The sequence below is a fragment of the Vigna angularis genome, chromosome 2, assembly GCF_016808095.1.
Source record: "Vigna angularis cultivar LongXiaoDou No.4 chromosome 2, ASM1680809v1, whole genome shotgun sequence".
NCBI lineage: Eukaryota > Viridiplantae > Streptophyta > Magnoliopsida > Fabales > Fabaceae > Vigna > Vigna angularis.
Window position 1 is genome coordinate 46,016,321 of NC_068971.1, and position 25,556 is coordinate 46,041,876.

At 29.3% G+C, this 25,556-nt stretch overlaps 2 protein-coding genes across 2 annotated transcripts; both read left to right on the forward strand.

Annotated features, from left to right (window-relative positions):
- Positions 1-167: 167 nt before the first annotated feature.
- LOC108329776 (probable CCR4-associated factor 1 homolog 9) lies at positions 168-1,465 on the forward strand. Its single transcript, XM_017564150.2, has one exon. The coding sequence runs from the start codon at positions 372-374 to the stop codon at positions 1,194-1,196; it is 825 nt and encodes a 274-aa protein (XP_017419639.1). The 5' UTR covers positions 168-371; the 3' UTR covers positions 1,197-1,465.
- Positions 1,466-11,775: 10,310 nt separating this feature from the next.
- Positions 11,776-12,998, forward strand: LOC108328246 (transcription repressor OFP13). The gene has a single exon (XM_017562080.2). It carries the CDS (start codon positions 11,914-11,916, stop codon positions 12,718-12,720), a length of 807 nt encoding a protein of 268 aa, XP_017417569.1. The 5' UTR covers positions 11,776-11,913; the 3' UTR covers positions 12,721-12,998.
- The last annotated feature ends 12,558 nt before the right edge of the window (positions 12,999-25,556 follow it).

Genomic DNA, 25,556 nt, shown 5'->3' on the forward strand with positions numbered 1-25,556 from the left:
TAAGTAAATATAAAATTCAGTTACAGCATTGAGATAATCGATTTACGAAATTCGAACGCAATCTCACCCTCTCTCCAAATGGAGCCAAATTTTAACCTAACTTGTTCTCCAAGTCCAAATCAAATGGCAATTATTCCTGTATTAGTGTTATTCTTTTTCCTCGTAATCGCCAAAAAAATAAATAAAAAGACGAACGAGAAAAAAGAACCTTTCATCACTGTGTTGTATAAAAAGTTGTTGATAGCAGTGGCTTTTTCTCTCCTTGGAATCTTTCTTCTTCTTCTTCTTCTTCTTCTTTTTCTTTTCTTTTCATTCACCCAAACCCTAAATAAGATTCGTAACTGCAAAACCAAAACCAAAACCCTAAAGGAATGGCCCTATCCCGTGGATCCATCCTCACTCGATCAGTGTGGTCCTCTAATTTGGAATCGGAATTCGAGTTAATCCGATCCGTCATAGACTCCTTCCCTCTGATATCGATGGACACCGAGTTCCCGGGTGTTGTCGTGCGCCCCGACACCGGCGACCCCTCCTTTCGCCACCGCGAACCAGCCGCGCACTACGCCGTGCTTAAAGCCAACGTCGACCGCCTGCACCTGATCCAGATCGGTCTCACTCTCTCCGATCAACTGGGAAACCTTCCGACACTCGGCACCTCCAATGGCTTCGTCTGGGAGTTCAACTTCCGAGACTTCGACGTCTCGCGTGACGCCCATGCTCACGACTCCGTCGAGTTGTTACGGCGTCAAGGCATCGATTTTGAGAAGAATCGGGAGTTTGGAATCGACTCGGTCCGGTTCGCCGAGCTTATGATGTCCTCTGGTCTGGTCTGCGATGACCCAGTTAGCTGGGTGACGTTTCACAGTGCCTATGATTTCGGGTACCTCGTGAAATTGTTGACCCAGCGCGCTCTGCCGGAGGAATTGGCAGAATTTCTCCGTCTGGTGAGGGTGTTTTTCGGTGACAGAGTCTTTGATGTGAAGCACTTGATGAAGTTCTGCTCAAATCTTCATGGAGGTTTGGACCGAGTATGCCAATCGCTGAATGTGGAAAGAGTTGTGGGGAAAAGCCACCAGGCTGGTTCCGATAGCTTGCTCACTCTGCACGCTTTTCAGAATATAAGAGAGGTTTATTTTGGCAAGGCTGATGGTCTTGTTCAGTATGCTGGTGTCTTGTATGGTTTGGAGGTTTTCTAATTTTCTCGTATGAAATAATATATCAGCTTGGTGTAGGTTTCTTTTTCATCGTTAGTTGTAAAGCATACGCATTATGGTTTATCAATGTCATTAGGAGTTATTAATTTTTTTTTGGGTTCTGTTTCACCTGCATGTGACAGATATTAGGAGGAGGCAACGCATTGTTGATTGAGTGTGTTTACATATAGAGTTAGAGTATGGTCTTTGGTTAGGTAATATACACAAGTCTAAATTTCTGATTGGAGTGATAATTTTGCATCTCCCGCCTTATCTGTTTTCTGCTGATAGTAAGTGGTTTTAATATTTACTCGGAATGTTTGTGTTCAAAGTGTGCTTGGTTATTGTTCATTGATTCAGTTGCAAAGTGTCAATCATGAGGCTGTCATTCTTATCAAGAGGTAAAAATAAGGGATACACCCCTCATGGTTTCCTCCAATTTTTAAGACTCTTTTACCATTCGAATGATTTATTTCATTGGGTTGCAGAAGAGTATATAATGAATGGTAGGTTGCAAATGAATCTGTACTGTTTCTATATTTTTTGTTCTTGTTTCCTGTGTTATATCTTTCATCCTAAGGGTATGAAAGTATTTTCTCTCTCACACACTCGCACTGGCGTTTACTTGGTTGAAATGTAGCTAGAATAGTTTTTTTACATAATAAAGGAAATTGTAGGATATTGCATAAGTTGTTTGAGTTCGTGTGGAGAAGAATATTAGTAATTTCAACAAAAGATTACATCAAATATAGGGTGAGATTGTTGGCAAAAGTTACTTCCCCTCCCCTTCATTAAACTACCTCCTCTTCCTTGATCTCAATCAAACATATTTTCTAATCAAAATCACTCTCCTACCTTCCCCTTCCCTACCTTTCCCCCTCCTCCATTAAAATCCCTCCCTTCTCCATTCCTGCTGCGAACCAAACTGCCCCTAAAGGCAAAAGAGGACGGAGAAAACTAAGGTGAAACAGTCAAGGCTTAAAGACAAGTATTTTATCTGTAAACATGATTTACAACTACATATTATGGAATTGTTTGAACCATGTGGTCCGCTCCATTTACTGAAAAAGGCTTGGTGGTGGTGGTTGTTAGAATTGCATGCATTTATATTAAGTACTGAAAGGTGGTAGTCAATGTGAGACGTAAACTAAGATGACTATGGCCCTTGATATTATTGGGATGTTGGGTTGTTGAAAATTAATGTTTTGGATAACATATTTACTCTTTCTTGTAGGTCTTTGGGAATTGGAATTTATGATATTTGTTAGTTAGTTAGAGGTTTAAGTTGGATAACTTAGAGAATGTAAGGGGGAAGGAGGCATTCTATTTTTCTATCAGTGTAGAGTGAGATTTTGTAATCTGGGAATGAGGGAATCCATTTGAAGGGGAAAAAGTTCATTGGGAGAGGAGTTCTTTATTGTATTGTATTTAATTTCACTCAATAAAACAGTATTTTGACTTGTAACAATTGTCCAACCTGCTGGTTCCAAATTTGGGGTAGAACGAAAGTCATCGAAGGATGGAGGATACGGAGCTGGGAATCAACAGCCTTTGTATGGAATTTCTCAAGAAGGGGACCAGGAAACGTAGTTGTGAGCTCTCAGTAAGCAAGATGTTAGATGGAATTCAAAAGATCAATCAAATGCTACAACAGTTGAAGAAACAAAGCATTATTGTTGGGTCAGGAGAAGAGGACAGATACCCAGATAATTAGAGTTGACTTTGCAGCTAATGGGGTTTATGAACCTGACAACATAAAAAAGGATCTTAAGAAAAGGTGGTCGCAAAGGGTTTAAATATGTATGTTGTAGAACATCGAGTCAGAAGAGAACAAGTACCCAGCTGATTAGACTTGACTTTGCCGCTCAAGGAAAGGATTTCAAAGAAATGCTTGTGAAACTAAGAACATAAAGAAGGACCTTGAGAAAAGGTCATCACAAAGGGTTTAGGGAGATAGATGTAGTAGAACACCAAGAGTGTTACTTTTTGCAAAAAGAAGATTCTGTTACCCAATCCCAATAGTGGTTCAAATAAAATGAAGTGAAGTTCTTGTACAAAGATTCCTGTTTTTATTCACGGATGGTTGAATTGCTCAATTTCAATGTTAATGATAATTTGGAATATGAACTGCTGGATTCTTATGGTGAACCTGCCAGAGGAGGTATTAGAACAATCCAATACACTGATAAGTATGGCCAAATTTTAGTGATGGTCAAGGTTGAGAACGGGGATCAAATAGAAAAGGTGGAAAGCTAGGTTGAAGGGTTGATATTTCCACAGTTTTTGAAGATGATTTGTTAGTAAATTGAGAAAGCAAGAACTTTTGGAACATATTTTTTGTGGATAAAGGTGGCTGAAACATGAATGACCTCCAAAATTTGGAGCTTTAAATTGTTGGCCAAGTCTTTTTATCTGGGATGTTATGAAGCATAATCTGGACTTTGCTGCGGAACCTTGGACATCAGGATTTATATGAAGTTTGACTGGGCGCAACCACAAGCAGAATCAGGACTTTGCTGCGGGTGACCTTGGACATCAGGATTATATAAAGTTTGACTTTTCCACGACCACAAGCAGAATCTGGACTTTACTGCGGTGACCTTGGACATCAGGATTTATATGAAGTTTGACTGTGCCACGACCGCAGTGGCTGCTGGATGCAAGCCAATATGTGGTGTGGCCACCACAGTATAGACATGAGGTGCTTTTCCCACAAACACTTTTGCAGAGAATAAATAATAGGATAAGGGTTTCCTTTGCAATCTTCAGAGCAGGTCTGATTCATGACATGCAGAACCCAACCCTTGGTCAATTGGATTCATTAAGAAACGCAGGGATGAAAAGTAGATCCTAAAATGCGAACTGGGTAATTATGCATTGTATGGAGTACCCACAATCATTCCCATGTGGTTCTAGCAATAGCAAACTTCGTATCATATTATTACTGAGTCGCTTGTATTAGAATTGGCCTGTGTCAGGATGGATTTCCGTATGGTTTTTAGGGTTGTCTTTACTGGGGTCGAGCTATAACCCTATTGAGTATGAGGAGCTTTTATGGGAAGGCAGAAAATTGAACACAATTGTTTGTACTCTTTAAGCCAGAAGTATTTGCTATATTTTCTACTTTTCAGATCCCAAACTTGAGAGAATAAGGTTGAAATTTTGAAGGGGATGTTATTGTTAGTATATAGAGGGAAGGTTGGTGGATATAAGTTAGTTATGGGCTAGTAAGATAAATAGAGTGTGTGTTAGGGGAAGGAGGTCGTTTATCCTGTTATGTGTGTAGATTGAGCTTTTCTACAGTTTCTTTAAAATGATAAATCCTCTGAGAAAGATAATCCTTTTAAGAGAAGGAATAAGATAAAATTAGTGTTTTAGTTAGTAACAATTGGAATAAATGCTGTCGTTCCCATTTTCCCTTATTTTTGTATTCATGCCCTGAGTATTCCCAAATGTCCAAATAAAGTTCATACTTACCTTGTGTGTTTTTTTTATCTCTATTATTGCCTTCTCAATAAACAGGCGACATTATAATTTAAAATTAAATTCTCGCGTAAAACTCTAACTACTGAAATTGAGTTGTTTGATGCTATCTTCAGACTTCCTTTCAATTGGTGATTGATTGATGGATATGGATAGACAACCAATACCTGATCTAATTCTAGATGGAATATGACTAATAGATAAGTGTTTTTATGCTTAAAATCTGATTGTAATGTTTGAGGATCTAGTAGGTGTATTAGTCAGTGGTATAGTCTTTCTTATGCATATGCTCCGGGTATATTGCATGCATATTGTTTGGTAAGCTGAGAACAACAAAGAGGACATTGTTTGATAGGGTGTATTTGTACGATGAATTTGACTAACCAGGTTTATGAGTAAAGTCATTGCGATAACAAATCTGAGTACAACTTTGATTGAACTTCTTGATCGGTCGATTATGCATGACTGAATATTAGGATGTATTAAAAACGGATTATGAATTGATACATTGATGTGGTACAATAAAGGAAATTTGAAAATGATATTAGTATGTCACATTCAGAGTGGGTCAGTGTGTCATAATCCAGCATTCATCAATCCTCATGCTCCATGAAGTATGATACTGTCAAATATCAATAACGGGTGGTCCTTCGTCCAGTTGGGTGAGGTGCGGTCCACCATTTTATTCTTCTTCCCATCGTATTTGTTTTGACACCCCGACCACGTGATGACATTAGCTTGAGAATGTTTCACGCTCTTTCGTTGTTAAGATGGTAAGATCCTTAAAATTATTTATAGCCAAGTGGACTAAGAAATCATAATATATAAGCTGGATGTATGGTTCCAATGATGTGACGTTTTATTCCAAATATAGGAAAAAACTTTGTATGAAATTTATAGAGGAAAACATGAATTAGGACACTTATATAACTATTCTTAATCTTGTATTTCATTTTTTTTATTATTACCAAAGTACAATGTCACCATTAAAAAGATTAAAAAAAAGAATCTTGTTTTAAAACTAGATGAGTGTTAAAATATAATCATTTTTCTGTCCTATGGTTGTTTCTGTTTTAATTGATGTCCAAATTTCAACAACTATAATGAGATGTTTCAAATTCCGGTATTAGATAACTAAAAGGAGGAAAAAAATATAAACCTTTTCAATATGTTTCAAATTCTAGAATTGAATAATGAAGAGACATGAAATACAAGTCCTCAGAGTTGCTAGTACAAAGTTGCAAATAATAGTATCCATAAAAATTTCTGAGAGGTGGTGGGGACTAGATATACATATACTTTCTCTTTACTTTTGTTTCATTGCAGTGTGGATAGGATTCCATACAAATAATATGATTCATGCTTTTCCATTTAGAAGTTAAAAGAGAATATCAGGTCCCCACTATTATTTTATATTGAAACAACATTACAGTTTAATCAAAATAGAATATAGGTCCGGATCATGGTCCAGTATATTGATTACACATCCACACAACCATACACATTAGCAATTGTTTAATCGCACAATAAATTTGCATGCATTGGTCAACTCCATATACATAAACACCATAATTAAAATTCTCTTGGATTTACTGAAAAATGAAAACTGATGTTTGGATGGTTCGTACAGACCCGAAAATAATTAATTGGACGATGAAAAAAAAAAGAAAAAAGCAGGAGATCAGAGAACATTTCCATTGGCAAAAGCTTTGGTTTAGTATCAATCAGTTCATCTATTTGCAGTTCTGTGACTTTATCTCAAGCGTCTCCATCTACTCTCTGGACCTTTTTCGTGAGACACGTGAATAGAGCTCTATCATAACAACTTACATGATATTATGTAACCCCACATACATGTTTGTTTGTTAAGTATCATGTTATTATTTATGAACCAACTATCCTTTTACACTATATGTTTTTTTTATATATAATTTTATAAAATTTAATACTTGTTTATATATTTTTTTATTGAAAGAGAAATAAATAAGATTTTTAATAAAATTTTATCACGTGAAAATTTAATTCTTAGGACCTGACCCGCCTGCAATGATCTTCTTTCCCACATCAAATTATAAAGCTTTGTTGAACAGTCTCATTGATGTGTGTGAGTTTACATTAAATGTGATCATAAATGATATATATATATATATATATATATATATATATATATGGTTTGCTAACGCTTACGTCTATTTTTCAACGCTTACGTCTATTTTTTAGTTGGTACATTTTAGCGATGTGTATTGGATTTTAGTAGACAAAAATATCCTTATATATTATGGATTATAAGTTTTAAGGTTAAGAGTATTTTAATAATTTTCATTCTAAAAACTAAAAAAAAAAAAGAAACCCCAAACCCTTGTTCACCTCTCTCATTCCTCTCAATTCTTTTTTTTCATCTCTCTGACTCCAACATTTTCTCTGTCATCCTATGGTAGTCCCAACTCAGAAACACTAGCGGTTAAAAAGTCTTACAAAAAATGATTTTATAATGAGTTTTCATTTTATGATTTTTGTCTTATGTAATTTTATGTATTTTTCACGAATTGGTCTGGAAAAAATCAAAAATACTTGTTGTTACACAATTTCTTACAAAAAAAGATTTTATAATGAGTTTTTATTTTATAATTTTTGTCTTATATAATTTTACCTAATTTTCACAAGCATAATGACATCGAAGGAATTGGTAATTGGCCTCGAAAAAAATCAGAAACACTCGTTGTTAAACAATTTCTTACAAAAAATGATTTTATTTGCATTTTATAATTTTTGTGGTATATAATTTTATCTAATTTTCACCAGCATAATGACATATGAAGGAATTGATAATTGGTCTGGACGGTTTTTTTAGAGAAGATGATTCAACCTAATGATGAAATTAGAGAGGTTAGTGAAGATGGTGAAATTGAAGAGATCTTGAATGAACCTTTTCCTGAAGGTGAATATGTCAATGACTCAACTCTTTACAAAGGCAAATTGTTTAACGACAAGTGTTTCTGATTTTTTCAGTTTGAGCTACACTAGGATGGCAGAGAAAATGTTGGAGTGAGAGAGATGAAAAATAAAGGGTTGAGAGGAATGAGAGAGGTAAGTAAGGGTTTTGGAGTTGGTTTTTTTGTTTTGTTTTGAGAATGAAAATTATTAAAATACCCTTAACCTTAAAACTTAGAATCCATTATATATAAGGATGTTTTTATCTATTAAAATCCAGTACACATTGTTAAAATGTAGAAAAAACAAGCATACTTGCGTTAGAAAACCCACACACACACATATACATATATATATATATATATATATATATATATATAATATTAAAATACTAATTTGACATTGGAGGAGGAAGAAATTTCTTTCAAGTGGAGAAATGTATCTGGGCTTTTGGAAATATTTTATTTATGAGAAATTTAGATGTTTTTAATTAGAAAAAAATTATAATTTGTATAATACAACTTTTATATTTATTAATATACAGTTTTTTATACTAATTAAGTTAATGGAAAAAATTTAACTGAAATCTTATAGATATATAAGTGCATATAAAATTTATTATAAAACATTTAATATTTTGTACTGAAAAATATTTGTTAAGATAACTTATTATCATCCATAAACAAATATTTTACTAATAATTGCTTTGGAGATAATAGTTAGAAAATTATGATTTAATATATAAATAATTGTACAATGTAAAATAATAATTGATTTTAAATCATGTTATATGTCTTTTAGTTGGTTTAAAAAAATAAAAAATATTTATAAGTTGTAAATAATCAATTTATTTAAAATTCTCTGTTCTTGGTTTAAATTTGTATATTATTTAAGTGGTAAAGGATGATAATTTAAGTGAGTCGACAATCTATATTGATGGAAGTAATGATTTGGGAATAGAAATGACGAAGAATTAAGAAGAGTTTATTCTAGTAAATAAAAAATAGAATTGGTATAATTTTTTGAAAGTCTGTAAGGTTAACTTAGTGTAAGACTTGCTGATATTAATTGTAAAGGTGAAACACTAAGAAGAAATTAAATAAGTGATTAAAAAATATACCTAGAAAATATTAGAAACCACTTATTCTTTTAGGCTTATGTTATTTAGGTTGTGAGTAGTTTCAGAGGGTTTAATATATTATTGAGTGATTAGTTTACACACTTTAGAAGGTTGATAAGCTATTATGAAGAAAGTATAAATATCTAGAATTTATATGATTTAAAGTTTAATGAATGATGAAATGATTTACAAGACACGAAAGAGAAGAATGAGAGAAATAATAAATAAAGAATAAACATGGTGATCTTTTAATTGTTTACCGACAAAGTTGAAATAAAATATAAACAGTAACAAGTATTTTGCAAGATGATTATGCATATAAGGTAGATCAGGAAGCATGAAGTATTATAATTAAATAATTTTTGTTTGTGCAAATTTGTGTGCAAATAGAACAAATCTAGACCTATGTAATTTTGAATGAAGTTTTTCTTTAATACTTATTTATTATATTTTTTTCTTTTATTAGTTGAGTGTATTAATAATAATCTTTAATTTTAGTACTATTACCATCATTTCAGGAATAATAATTAAAATTTAAAACATAGGTGATTAAATTTATCTATACACCATTGTATTTTTTTATACAATTATTAAATATTATGATTAAAAATTTCAGACTGAATGCTCTCTCTTTCCATGCATTCATTTATATATATTCTCTAAAAAAATATTTATAATTAATTAATTTTATTATTATTTTTATATATAAAGAGGTGAAATTACATTAGTGTACTTCTCAATGAATGTGACATAGTTTCACATCTTTGAATTGAGTAATATTTTTTACAATTCAATGATAAACTGAAATTTCCTTCTGCCAAAATTATGTATATACACCCAAAATTTTCTATTAATTTAAAATTATTTGGTATAAAAGCATATAAAATAAAATTACTTGTATAAACATAATAAATATTTTTTTAAACTCCATTTGAACGAAACTAAACATGATATATAATGTTAAATGCACAAATTATGTATTAAAAATTTGTAGACAATTTTCGAAAAATACAACCCTTTGTAATATAGTTAACATATTTTTATTTGATGAACTTCAAAACTTTTTTTGCAAAAACTCTATTTTTTTTTAACAAGATAAAGAGATTAGGGAAAGTATAGTTGATATTTTTGTAGAAATTATTATGAAACTTATACTATTTTAATTTTTTGATAAAGATTTACTAAATTAATTATGTGAATTAAATTTAAGTAAAATTTATTCTTAACTAAATTTAAGTATTATTTTAAACTCAGTCACTTTTGACTAAAACTTAAAATATTATTTAGAATTCAATCATTTTAGTTAAATTATTTTTTATTATAAAAGAGACTTATCTAAAAGATTACTTAGTGCTATGTAATGTCTTATTTGAATACAAGACAAGGTTCTTCCTTTTTAAGTTTCGGATAAACACATGTTACAGTACAATGAGATTTTTATTTAAAACTTTGATATCACATGTTACCTTCCTTATATAAATAATTAAAGAAAATAATTGTTATAAATTCTTTTTATAGGATAAAAGACTTCAACAAAGATCTTCATATTCAGTTATTGTGTTAAATGCATTTAAAAAAAAACATAATTTTTTTTTATAATTGATATATAAGTGTTTCAAGATGGTTGTTTCAGTGAAACAACTTTAGTATGTCATTCAGAAGATTGTAGATGTTAGTTGTATAATATTTTCTTAAAAAATTAAAATGGAAATATCTTCCCACAAAGTGAAATAAAGGTAATGATATAAAGTTATCTTAAATTTGTGTTTTTATGGTTTAGTTAAACTTCACTTAACTTATTAAATATAGTAAAATCTATATTTACCAAATTTATTATTTTTAAAAACTTACACAAAAACACTATAATAATTTATATTTTGTTATATACTTAATCAAAATTACTATGAATCTCTTCAGACTTTATTCTAATAATTATATTTAACTTTTTTTTCTTATTAGACTAAAAAGGATTTCAACAATATATAAACATTAAACACTAAGAGGATGGAATTTAATTGAATTCGCTATTACAAAGATTCTTTATTGAAATAATGTTATAAAGTTATAGGTTTTCTGCTATCTTCTCGGTGAGTATTTTTAAGAAGAAAAAATAAAATTAATTTTTTATAAAGTAAAATTAACTTATAAATAAGTTGAAAATTGTTAATGAAAAAGTATGTAAAAAGAGTTTAAGTGTGTTAAAAAAATTTGCACTTCAAAACTTTCTTCTCCTTCTAGGGATAAAAATATCTGTCGTGGGAAAGAACTATAAAAAAAATTATTTGTATACTATTTCATCTCTACCACTCAGTAGTAAGTTTTAGTCAAACAACCATATATTTTTTTCCACTTATTTATCAAAACAAAATTTCAAGTATTATTTAAACAATAGTTTCTTGATATTTTTCACATTCTTAAATAAATTGGTAACATATACATCTCAGGTAAAGGAATGTCAAAATTAATTCCAGACTTCTCAACAAGACAATTGAAGAAAAAATAATAATTCAATTTGTAGGAAGACATATTGAAGATGTCCTTAGATGACATCATATAATATGACAGAGTCTTTTTATTTTGTTTTTAACAGGTAAACTATTTTTTACTATGCACACTAAATTAGCTGTTATATATATTAAATATGTTTTTTTACTAGAAAACAAATTGTAATGATAATTGATTTAACAACCAGGCTAACCTTTTGCAAATGAATTGTTGCTTTGTAAATATTCAAAAACAAAATAGAACCCTTTCAAAAATATTTTAAGATTTTACACTTTGTTGGTTAAGAAAAATATATCAGATTTTAAGATTTACAATAAAATAGAATTGTAAGTTAAAAAAAAAAATGATTCCTAAAATATGGTGATGGTTACACCTTGTCTTTGATTTTCTGGCGGAGGTTTATTTATGTTTGTAATATATATATAATAATAAATGTATTTATTTGATTAATTGGTAAAAACTTTAAAAAATTAATAATAGGAGAAGGGAGGAAGCAGCAAATATTGCTTTCTAAATTGACCCACCACTCCTTTAAAATCTTCCCACCCAAACCCACACACCATCGAACCACATCTGACTTCCCATTAATGCCCCCAACCCAACACAACAACAACCTTCATCTCTTTTCTTTTCTGAAAAAACTCTCAAATTCATTTCATTTGAATCTTCATTTCATTTCCCATGGGCAAGAAAATGAAGCTTCCTTCCCTTCTCCACAACAAGAACTCACACCCCAAACCTTCTTCCACTTCCTGGCCATGGCCCTCTTGCCACCAACCTCGAACCCTCTCTTTTCGAGACCAAAACGATGTCGCTTTCAAAACCATCAACCCAGCCTACTTCGACATGCCCGAGAGCTCCCACTCCTTCTTCACTGTCTCTCCTGACTCTGGAAGCTTCTCTACCGCTTCAGAAGAAGATTCTAGAAGACCGGATTCCCTTGAGACCCTCATTCGCCCCTTGCCTTCCGACCGTTTGTTCTTCCACCCCGACCAGACAAGCTCCATATTAGAGTCCAAAGCAGGAACATCAACACCAACACCAACACCAACACAAACACAAACAACTACAACACCAACAACAACGTTGCCCTTCAAAGACAGCGTGGTTATGTCTGTGGAGTCTCAGGACCCTTACGTGGACTTCCTCAGGTCCATGGAAGAGATGGTGGAAGCCCAGTGCGTTAAAGACTTTGATGGTCTCCAAGAGCTTTTATGTTGGTATTTGAAAGTCAATGGAAAAAGCAACCATGGTTATATTGTTGGTGCTTTCATTGATCTATTGGTGGCTTTTTCTGATATAAACTCTCATTCTCCTTCTTCCCCTTTGTCATTCTACAGCTCTTCTCTTTCTTCCTCTTGCAGCACTCACTGTGTTTCATGTTTGGAAGCTGAGGACGAGGTTGATACAGCTACCCCTAATTCTTCTTTCTTGTTAGAACAAGTTAGGGAAGACCAGTCTTCATCTTCTTCATCCTCTTTGAATTAAATACTCATTAAGGCAAATATTAGTTATCGTCTTTGTACCCTATCATACTTGGCACTTTGTGTTTATAGTTAGTAGTATTTTTTTTTTTGTTGAATGGCACTTTCATGGTTCTTTTTCTCCTGTATAATCTGTGTTTATGGGAGTCACACTTATGCAGGAAATGCAACCATACCAGGAAAATGGAGCTAGGTTGTCAATTTTTGTTTCCTTAACTGCATAAGAAGCCAAGGATTAGAAATTTCTTAATTTATCTTAAATTATATTATTATGCTTACAAAGATTTGTAATGTCATTATCTTTTATTTTGCTAAATGACATTAAGTCCTCTATTGCTTTCATTCAGATAGACAATCTTTTTTCTTTTCTCCATCTGAACATAGTTCTTAAAAAAATCTTAAAGTTGTTTATGGTAAGTAATTAATGAATATGGACAATATTTTCAAATCCAGTAAATTGATGACATTCTACGGAACGAGGTTAGCGGGTTAGGTTTGCTTTGTTCAACAGTATCATAAGAATTTATGATGTACACTGTTCTATACTGACCAACTTATTGTCAACTATAAATTAAGCTTCCTTAGCTGAACTGTGAAAAACATAAAAAAATGATAATATTTTGATCAATAGGTTGAAAACAAATATTATAAAAAAAATAGTAGTGTATCAATAATGTCTTCTTCAGTTTTAATTAAAGCAGTTATTTATCAATTTTTGAGTTAATATAAAGCACTTCTTATACATATCTGAACCAATAATTGAATTTGGCAAAAAAGTAACCGTGAGTAGAGACAAATATCAGATACCAAAACAAAAAAGAAATTCTATATAAATTTCCTGTCTTTGAAAATAATTGATGCTTTCTCCATATAAAATACTGTGCTCAATAATCTGTACACAGTGATGGTGTTCTTAATATTCTAACGACATCAGTTAATATATGTTTAAAAAGAAAGCATGTATCAATTAATTTATCTAACATGACATTAAAAATATAATATAATATGAGTGGTGAACTTTCTGAGTGCAACCTACATGTGTATAGTTGTTCCTCTAGTGAGATATTGACCCTTAGATATGTTGCAGTTGAGTTCATCAGAACTGACACAGTTAGGGAGATCAGAGCCGTTAGTTTTTGAATTAGGCAGTCATTATCAAATGATGGGTACAAATCCAGCGCAGAATTTTGGCGTGGTCCTGCTGAACTTATATCCTGTGTGCCTGCACCAAGCTGCATTATCATGGTGTTTTTTAGCCAGAGAACTGAAAACATTAATACATGTAAGTTTATCTATCTACATTCTTATACTTGTGTTGGAAAACATTGTCTTTATAGGCATTTTCTATTATAGCTATAAAATTGGAATGTAATTAGTGTTTTTAAATCCAATATTATCTGTCTGCAAAAGATTCTACTACAGTACAACAAATTTCACTTTAACGTTCCTAAAATTAATAAATTATTCATATTCAATCTTTATAAAATTCATGTTCTCACAAAAAAAATTTGTGTTTTTTTTAATGTAACTTGGTAGGAGATCTTAATCTCTTGTAAACCACCTAATTGAACAAAAGAACTTAGATCGTTGTCACTCGCTTTCAGCAATACACATGGTTGTTGAAAAAAACAAGAGGTGACATGAAGACATGTTGAGGATGAAGAGAATGTTAAAAGTGCACCACAATTTATAGTTCCTAACAAATTAAGAGTAACAAATGACAAATCTTATCTTGAATACGGCACTACACATGTTCCTATCCATAGCATTGGTCCAACCACCTCGAAATAGTAAAATAAAAAGTAGAGAAATATGAACATTTTTTAACATCAGAAATAATGGGCAAGTAGTTTGGTAAGACCTAATCAATTCAACTTTATGTTACTTATTAAAAATAATAAAAACAGCTACTATAAAAAAAGAAAAAAATATTTTTTAAAATAGAATTATAAAATTATTTTTGACTAAAAATAATAACAAATATTCATGAAAATATATAAATTAAAGGAAACTGGTCTTCTTCATGTAAGTTTGGGTGTTTTTATTATGAGATAGGAACAAGAGAGACCAGTAAATATCTAATTATTATGATTTATTCCGGTGTGATGATTTAATAGTTAACATATATACAGATTAATTTCTAAAAAGAGTATTACTAATCACTGTATGAGTAAGAAAATATTAATCACTCTAATATTATTTTCGATGAATTTTAGATAACTTTTTAGTTGCAGGTTCAAATTAGCTTGTGTTTTTTACTTTTTTATTTATTTTTAGTTTAAAATTTTATAAAGGCTAAAAAACATAGCCTCAGGAAAAAAAATTATTTCACACTTTTATATATTTTTATACAATATTTGTCGAAAAGTATTTTAGAAGTTAATATTTGAAATTATGATAAGTTTATCTTAGTTTTTGAAACATTAAATGTAAGTTACTTTACTTCTGTTTACCATATTAATATAATGTTATAAGGCAATATTGATGATTGCATTTTAACAATTTTAAACACGTATTATTATTAAAATAAATAATAATGATAGTATTGCTAATGAACATATGGATAAGAAAAATCATATTGTTATGGTTTGTGTATGTATATAATTGCTGAGAGTTTGAAAAATAATATTGCTGAGAGTTTGAAAAATAATGTCAATTTGTCATCTTGTAAACTGTGATGAAAGTTTATAACACATATTATGAGTTTATTTCAATTTGTAAACATAATAAACTTTTGTCCTTTGAAAAAAAAATTAGATAACATTTTTCTGACTTTAAAGAAGAGATTATGATTTTTATTTAGGGTTTTGATTATCTCCACTCGATTCATCAACCCTTTGTCTCAAACTACTATATAATGAAGACATTGGGACCAGTTTGGGAAGAGTCAAACTTTATAATAGTAGGTTGCTAGCTGTAACTAATATCAGTAATAGGTTGCTAAATTCAAATTCTCATGGATCTTTGAAGGAGCTGCCTTAAACTTGCTTTGTTTTGAAGTAAAACACACACTTTACAAAGACAATGTTTGATAACAATGAAGCATAGATTCCTCCCCTATAACTGTTGACTTGTCTAGAGAAGCTTCTAAACCTGACTGATTTTAAAATTTCATTTCCCTTATAACCAAGTAAACCTAGGTTTTTAGCATAGTAGATTCTGGTATCCAGTGAGAGAGACACAACTTCAAATATTTAATGTTCACTGTTATATAGTATTATTGAGTTGTTGAATTGGATAAGTTAATCACCCATTAGGTTAGCCTAAGACAAACCTATAGAAGTTTGAAACATTTTTCAAATATTATTGATCTTAAAACTCATTAATTACTCATCCTAGTATTTGTATCTTGCCTTTTAAAGTACTCAAATTTAATTAGTCACCAAGAACTAGGAAATAAAAATTCACCCCTACAACTCTATTATTGTTATGGGACTTGTGTAAATTAATAATTGGATTTACTATCACCTTAAACCCCAATCCCAAAAAGTTCATTTTTAAACATACATGACATTTTTAATGTAATTTAGAGGAATTTTTTCAATTAGGATTAAAGTTGTATCCTGCAATCTCCTTTTTTTCTATGTTTTTTTATTTTTATAAGTTATTGAACTTAATAAAATATTTATAAACTTATTTATTTATCTATTTCTACATCATGATAAATGTATATATTTAAATTAATTAAAAAATGACAAATAAGTATCTGATGAGACCAACAAACAAACACACTGGTTTTTTCTTCCCTAAGAAAGTGGGGAGGAACATAAAGATGCAAACTTTAAGACGAAAATCAATGTAGGGTCAGTATTTAGTGGATAATGACCTTACAGTGACTGATTAACTTGGTTTTCCCAGAAATTGAATTTGCATAAGAAATGTGAGGAAATGGTTAATGAAACAGAGATGTTTGAGAAGTTGGTGTTTGGAGCTGTAGCTCATTGCTTTCTGTGGCATTGCATTAAATGCACCTCAGAACTGATGAGGGCGATTCAGTATCCCAGGATCGCCATTTTGTGGGTTTTGGAAAACGTGCGCCAGAACTTCCCTCTTCAAGTTGCAGTGCATTACTTCTGTTCAAATATGCATATAACAACACTCAACATGTGTTAGAACACAACTCTAATGGGTACAATTACTTCTCTGTTACAAAGACTATAGTATTTTTCTAGAAAAGGTATTTCAATTTTTTTTCTTTTAAGATTCTTTTGCAGTTACTTTTTCTATTTTTAAAAGAGTGCCATTGGTTGGAGTTAGAAAAAATGTTGTACATTTTTTTAGTTAGATTATATTATTGTTTATTATTTGATTTGTTTTCTTATAATTTCACTTTGATATTTACCAGTAGTATTTGACTCTTATTATATTATATTTTTATTGTCATTGTAACAGTGTTGTAGGAAAAATTAAGTATTATTTGTGATTGGAGTTAATATGTTCTTTCATATTAAAAAAGAATTACTTTTGATACTAGATTTGTTGTGCTAGTGGTAAGTGTATATCTAGAAAAGTTTTATTTAGAAAATGTTTGATAGTTAAGTTTGTTAACTAATGATTTACTTCTTTTTCATAGTCATTTATTTAGTGCATTATTTCACGTTCTATTTTTCGTGTTCCATTAGACATACTATTCATGGTAAAAAGTATATATGTCTATTTTAAAGTCATGATGGTAAAATATGAGAAAAGAAAAAGTTTAATTAGAATAATTTTTTATTGTGAAAACGGAAGATGAAGATAATTTAAAAGAAAAAAGAAAGACAAATTGTGTATAAGCAATCGAGAAAGATTTTCAAATGAAAAAAAATGTGAGAAGAGAAATAAAAAAAAAATTTACTTTGGTGTTTACTTTTCATTTATAGAAAGAACATAATGTTTCCTTAAAAACACGCCTTGCTTTAGTGCCTGAGAGATAAATTAAGAGGAAATGTTATTTTATTCTTTTAAGATTTTTTTAAAGCTGTTTTTCCTATTTCTAAAGAGAAGATTTTATTGTTTTCTCCTTTCAGTTAGAAAGAAGAGTATGGTAACTTTCTTTATTTTTTGTAAAATTATATTATTATCTTTTGTCTATTTTTTTCTTTATATTTTAGTGGTAAGTTATTGTATATTTATTTTGGTGTACCTAGAGCTGTCAAAATGATAATCCCGCTCCGTCTTACCACGAGTTGATCATTTAGTGAGCTAACTTAACCCGACTCATTTATTAGTAAGCTGAAAAAATTTGAACCCGGCTCGACCCACCACGGGTTGGTGGGTTAAACGGATTGATTCACTAACTCACTTAATTACGAGTTTTTTTTAATTCAAAATTAAATAAATTTCACTCTAAAATAATGTTAAACTCTAAAGACAATTCAAAATAAAAAAATTCATACAATCCAAGCCTAATCCAAAAACAAGCACAAAAAATGAATAAATAAGTATTTAATATTGATAATTTTGGTATCACTTGTCCATTTATAATATTAGTATCTTGAATAAATAAATCTATAATATTTTTCTCTCTTCAAACATTTTTTTTCTTACCCCATTAATAATATAATAAAAAAATGCTAACTAATAATATTGAAACACAAAATAATAAATAATTAAATTAAATTAGGTGGGTTTGTGAGCTAACCCGACTTATCACGGGTTCAGCCCGGATGAGCTGGATTCTAAGTGAGTCGAGTTGAAAACTAACCCGCATAAAAAAATTACATTTTTTTCAAACCCAACTCAGCTCAAACCTGTGGTGGACCGAGTTGACTCACGGGTTATAACCCATTTTGACAGCATTACCCAATAACATATGTGAGTTTAAAATTTACTTATAGATTTTATTAGAGATGTAATATTCATTAGATAAAATAAATTTATAATATATAAATTAAATTTATAATATATAAATTGAGAAAATCTCATATTAAAAAGTTGTTTTTTTTTAAAATTACATAATATTTAAATTTATTTTTTAATATGATACGAAGTTGTTAAACTACCCATAAACATTTAATCCCATATTTGATATTACATGAGTTGGCATAGGAAATATATTAGAGATATCACATTATTATAAATAAAACAAATTTACAATGAACTTATTAGTTAAGTTTTAAGTCTTTTATAAACCTATATATTTTTAATTAAGTCTCTATTTTTATTTATTTTTGTTTATTAAGTACTTAAAATTTTTATACATTTCAATTAAAACTTTGTAGTTTATTTATTTTTATCAACGGAATGATCCTGTTTCCTCATTTTTCTTGTTTGTCTTCATTTATTAAAAATGTGAGAGTTTATTAATAAAAATATAATATTGAAACAATAAAAATACTAGTCAATTTACATCAATCAAAATATGATTTTATTAACAAAATCTCGCATTTATTAATATATGAAAACAAGAAACATCATATAATTAGTGAAAAAAAATAGCATAAAAAATTTAAAGACCCATTAGACAAAACAATATTTAAAATTAGTAAGGATTCATTTAAAAATACTAAATTAATACCTTTATTATAATATATAAATATATACAAATCTTATACGTAAACTATTTTGTAAATTTAAATTAGAATTACAAATCAACATTTCCCCTACATTCAACACTTTCAAATATAAAACTATAAAGAATATGAATATTTAATGTATTTTATGATGAGTTAGAATTATTCACTCTCACATTTGAAGTCAATTTTTTTTTTATAAGATCTCTTACCTTTAAGTGATAATGTCTTTTACCTTTATCTAAAGAGAAATTAAACAAAAAATAGTTGATACTCATTCTCCTTATACTCTAATTTAGATTATATAGCTTTTTCTTTTATTTTTTTACAAAAAAGTCAATATAACAGTAGAAACAAATTTATTAAGAAAGCAAGACGGAAATGTGATCACTATAAGATGTTGGAACACACCCAAAAAAAGCTGTTCCTATGACAACTATGACACAATTTGCTTATAATACCTCATAAGGTTATTATATACTGCACGCATTTGGATTATTATAGTACCGTAGAACAATTGTGATTAAAAAAATATTAAAATTAGGTTGTGTCATTTTCATACATAGTGTCGACTCAGTTGTATTGGCAATGTACAAAGTTTCGTATGTAATATGAAAAGTATGGTGATCAAAATCTATGAATTGTTTTCACTATTGTAAAATTAAACTTAAACTCAAAAATAATTTGAGAAAATTAAATTTAGTTGCTTATAGTTTACTTGAAAGAAAGATAATTAAAATATAAATTGAATAATTAAATTAAATTAAACTAATATAAATTATATGAACTATGTGAATTATTTAAATGATTATATATATGAATATTTTATTTTGAAATATATTTTTCAATATTATAAGTTACACTCTAATTTAGTCTAAAATTAATTTAATCGAGTACAATATCTTCAAATGATTTAATTTAGTTTAGTACAAAACAGATTCACATACCATGTTAAAATTTTCAACTGTCGTTTGCTTTAGAGGTTCATAGAGAAAAAGGCCAACTCTTTTTTCTAATAAAAATTAAAGTAAAAAATATTTAAAAAAATTAGTTTTTATATGTACTATATTATTTCAATTATTAACCCTTATAAATTAAAATTTAATTATTAATTATAATATATTAATTTAATATATAAAAATAAGAATTATTTTAATTTATTCTATCAAAGTAATTAATTAATCAATTAAAGCTAAAAAACTGTTCAGTATAATTTTAACTTATACATCTATATAGAATTAAAAAATAAAAAAGTAATTAAAATATAAAATTAATGGATCCCTATATATATATATATATATATATATATATATATTTAAGAAGACCTTCGAATAATACAGCTTAATAATTAAGCAAATAGCTATCTGTTTGGATAATTGTTAGGAGAAAAATTCGTTAATTATCATATTCTTAAAACCCTTTTACGATAAAAAATATCATATTCTGAAAATAATTTATTCAAAAAGTGATGAAGATCATATTTTGCATTTAGATTTATCCAAATATATTTAATCTGACAAATTAATTTAAAAGTTTTTGCAAACGAGTTATAAGATATATTTCTTTTTATTTAAATGGAACTGGAATATATTTTTCATTGTCTAGTACGTGGTTTAAATGATCTTAGAGCACGTTATCCTAAACTTATAAGCTGGCTATTTTGTAAAACAATAATTATATTTTTTTCAAAAATATTATTTTGAAAAATAGATACATGTATCATTAATTATATTTATCTACATAAAAAATGTTTTTAAATTTAAGATAATTTCATTAGTACAACTTAATTTCATTGCAATTCAACAATTTAAACAAAACCTAGATAAGGAGAAAGTAAGAAGAAAGTATACCCTTCTTAGATCTATTAAGAATCTGCTTCCAATAAAAAGACAATGATCTATGCATAAAAAAACATTCTGAAAAAGAAAAAAACATCGATGGTGATCTTTCAAGTCATGCTGACGCTCACTTTCTCACTTCCCAAACCAGATGTTAAATATCTTCCTCAATTGCTTATAAAGAAAAATCTCATTTTCTAAACAATAATTTTCTATACAGAATAAAGTGCCTTTTGCTTTTAAAGGCACTGTCAGAATCATACTTAACCTTATTATAACACGAATTCAAATTATTTATGAGCTTTTTTTATTATTATTCTCTTGAGTATTAAAATATATTGATATCAGTATATTATTTTTTAAAATAATAAAACTAATATTTGTCAATATATTTTAACTATTTCTGTCACTTATTAAAATTTCAAATTTACTAGCAACATTCTTAAGATAAGATTTTGGTAAATTCAAATTTCACGAGAGATGATTTTTGGAACAAAATTTTCGAAATGCATAACATGTATTTCGAAATAAATTTTTCGAAATGGAATTTTTGAAAAGAATTTTTCGAAAATTTTAAAATGTCTTTCGGAATAAATTTTTTGGAATACTCATATATGAAATATGTTTTGCGAAAAACTTTTCAGAGCACATGAAATATGTTTCAGATTTTTTTTTGTCAAAATGACTTTTTTTCCATATTTTCTATCTTCTTTTTTCTATGGAGTGTTCTCCTCTGTTTTTCTTCTTTGCAGCAGCGGTGATGTTGGAAGCAGAGATAACGGTGGTCGAGATGTTGGAAGCAGAGATAATGGTGGTGTGGTGTAATCCAATGGTGAAGGATGTTTAAATCTTAAATAATGATACTTTGTTAACATGTTTTTGATAATATTTTAACATCATTTACGTATTATTATCTGATTGGTCTAAAATTACTCCAGAATCAATAATAATCTTTTCCTAACATTGAGGGAGGGAGTATAGTTAGTAATTGTAGAGATGCATGAAACAATAGTGGAACTCAATTCGTCTATAACTTTTATTGGGCTTTTAGGTTGTACGAACAGCCCAAAACAGATTAAATTGGCCCGCTTAAAGTCTGACACTGGACAATGGGACATAAATCTTTGTCAAGTTCCAACCTCAGTTCCCCCTTTTGATATATATAAATATCTTTTCCAATAAATACTAGTAAAAAAAATGCAGTTTCATCTTACGAATGATTTTGTTTTTAATTTGTACACAATATCTTCTTTAGGAATATAACTTTTTAATGGACATGTTACTATAAATTCTTAAACTTAATGTTTGAATTTATCTTAATAAAGCTAAGAGATGATAACATTATAGTTAATTTGAAAGGGGTTTTCCTTAAAAAGATTGGACTTAATTTATTTTAATGAAATCTAAGCTTTTTTATTCATTGATATTCTTACAAATGGACTTGGATGAAACTATAGAAAGATGAACAGTCTTAACCATTTTCATGATTGAGTTGAGTTATGCCAACACAGTGTGAGGAGATAGATGTGATTAAAAGATTGTGATGAGAGTCTTAACCAATAAGAGAGGGATGATATAGTATTCTGGTAAGACCATTGTCCCAAATATTTGTAGTCATATTCCTCACTTGCTTATCGTTATTGTCTTATGTCTTATACACCAATATTTTAGACAAGTATTATCTTGAGCATTATTTCAGCAATAAAGAAATAAGATAAAAACAATTTGTATACTTCAAGATGTGAACACTTCCCTTATCAAATAATGAGTCGTTTTGTTTATGCTTATTCTAGAAGCATATTTCTTTAATAAAATAAACACATTTCAATTTTTGTTTAGATGCATGTTTGTTTACTTATTTTAAAAATAAGTAATTTACTGTTTTTTCTTGATCAACAAATATTATCTACTTCTTAACTAAATAACTTTTCCCTTTAATTTTTTTTTTCAAAAATATTTATTTTATGCTTAAACAAACTAGTCAATATTTGTATTAAAGTGGTTATATATGACTTGCACCACATATATATCATAGTTGTGTTTAAACTTTATTTAAAATATTGAATTAGTTTAAAGAAGAGTATATGAGATATAATAAAGAAGTGGTAAAAAATAATTAATAATGACCAAGTGAAAAAAAACAATTAATCACTTTAATGACCAATTTAGATACTCACAGATTTGTTTTTGGTATTACTCCAAAAGACCTCTTACCAATGGAGGTATCTTATGTGTATATAAACCCATGTCCTTCTCTTATTTTATGCAATGTGAGACTTTGTTTGTACCCAACATCCTCCCCTCAAACAAAGGACTATAGTTCTCCACCACCACCTCCCCTACATCGGAAGTCTTTTCTTATCCTCGAGTACACCATGGTCAACACTCTCTTTCACGATCCATGGTCACAACATTGAACATCTCTTGCTCTCCACCTCTCATGACTCATCTGGCTATCTGTCGGCCACCTGATTATGGAGGGACGTACTCGACTGAGCCCGGTCACCAGACTTGAACCATGAGCTCTGATACCACTGTTGGGTTTATCGAGGAGGAGGTTCCCTGTGGCTTACACAAACACCAATAACATTTGAGCCAACTATATAAGGGATCGACACCACTCTTTACCCAAAATCTTAAGGCAATGTGTTAACGGGTCTTTCATCTTTATATAGTGCTCTACTTTCTTATTTTTATCCAATGTGAGACTTGGACTCACACTTATATTTCCAACACATTTGTCGTGCTTTGCTCTATGATGGGGCGTATGTGTAAAACCATATCTCCAAACATTGTTGACTAATGAAATTTGGTAATGTGAACACTTTATAACTAACATCTTAAGTATTTTTCACTATAAGTTGACTCAAACTGTTCATTATGTAGATCTTTTGTGTTGCATTTCCATTGGATCAAGAGGTCTTAAAGGAAGTTCATGAGTAGTGAACTTCGTTTCTTTTGATTGTTTATAAAAGATGATGTTAAGTATTTTATGAGTTTTTATGAAAAATTTATATGATGAGCTTAGGAAGTATATTATATGTTATATGGATTGTTTTGATTGTTCTTTGATGTATTTTTATAGGTTTGTATGTGATAGGTAGCACATAAAAACTTATCATTAAAAGAAATAAAACATTTTATATCGATTAATGCTCCAAACTATATAGAAAATGACAGTTTTTATACCAATTAATGTTCCAACCAGTATAGAATATGAACTTTTTTATATCATTTATTGCCACAAGTGGTATAAAATGTAAATCTATTTATACATATTTGTTCTTGAACCGGTATAAAAAGTTTGGGTCATACATATAAAACATATATTTTTTAATTATCTCTCTATACCGATTCCAAAATTGGTATAAAAAGTGGACTTTCTATACTGATTCTTGAATCTGTATAAAAAGTTCAATACTTTTTATATCCATGCTTCTATATCGGTTCGAAAATTAGTATAAAAATATTTTTTAATTGCTGTAGAAAGGCTTTTCTACATTAGTGGTATGTGGAAGAGATACAACTTGAGTGAATAAACTTATAAATATCTTAAAATTATCACTTTTAATTCAAAATCTAATAAACTTATCCTTTACTTGTTATTTATATTTAGAGTGAGATTTATAAATCATGTTAAATTTTAGTTGATTCATGTTGGAAGTTTCGCTTTAATTAGAGATAAAGTCAATTTATAATATATAAGTGGATGCAAATATAATCTTACAAGCCAATTTTCTCAGATTGAGTTAAGTTTAAAGTTCACGTCTTAACATGATATGAGAGTAATGAGTTGGAGCCTATCTTAACAAAATTTGATGTTTATTAGATTTATTATTTCATCAGCCATTGGACTATACATTAATATTTAGTCCGACGCACAAAAGTGTGTTGGAAGTTCTATATCGATGAAAGATAAAATCAATTAACAAGATATAAGATATAAGTGAATATAAACCTTATCTTATAATCACTTTTGTAAACTTGAGTTTGGCTTAAAGTTGTAACAATTGGTGACAATAAATAAGATAATAAAATGATGAATTTGTAATTGAGATATAACTGTTCATGTTTTTTCTGGTAGAAATTTCTTGTCCCTAAATTTTACTATCACCAGCATGCTGTTATGTGATGAGTCCCTCTAAAAATTTACTAGCACGCATGTTTCACCAGCAGATGGAACTGTTCGTGTTGCTCTCACCGCTATGTTACTTTCAACTCTCAACATAGTTTTTGTTTTCTTGCTCTCTTTCTTCAAGAGAGGAAGAGTGTGTATGTTATTTTTATGTTATTTTTTTTGTTCTTTGTGAATATAAGTAAAATTTTCTTTGATGAAAGAAGAGTTTTTACTCGAAAAAACAAACCAAAACAAAACATCTTAAATGATGATGTTGACCAGGTATTGCATTGTTATCGATAGCTGATAGTAAATGTTAGTAATTTTTTGTCAGCAAACGAAGTGTAATAATAGCTTCACATTGATACCACCTGCCTAGTACTAAGTAGCA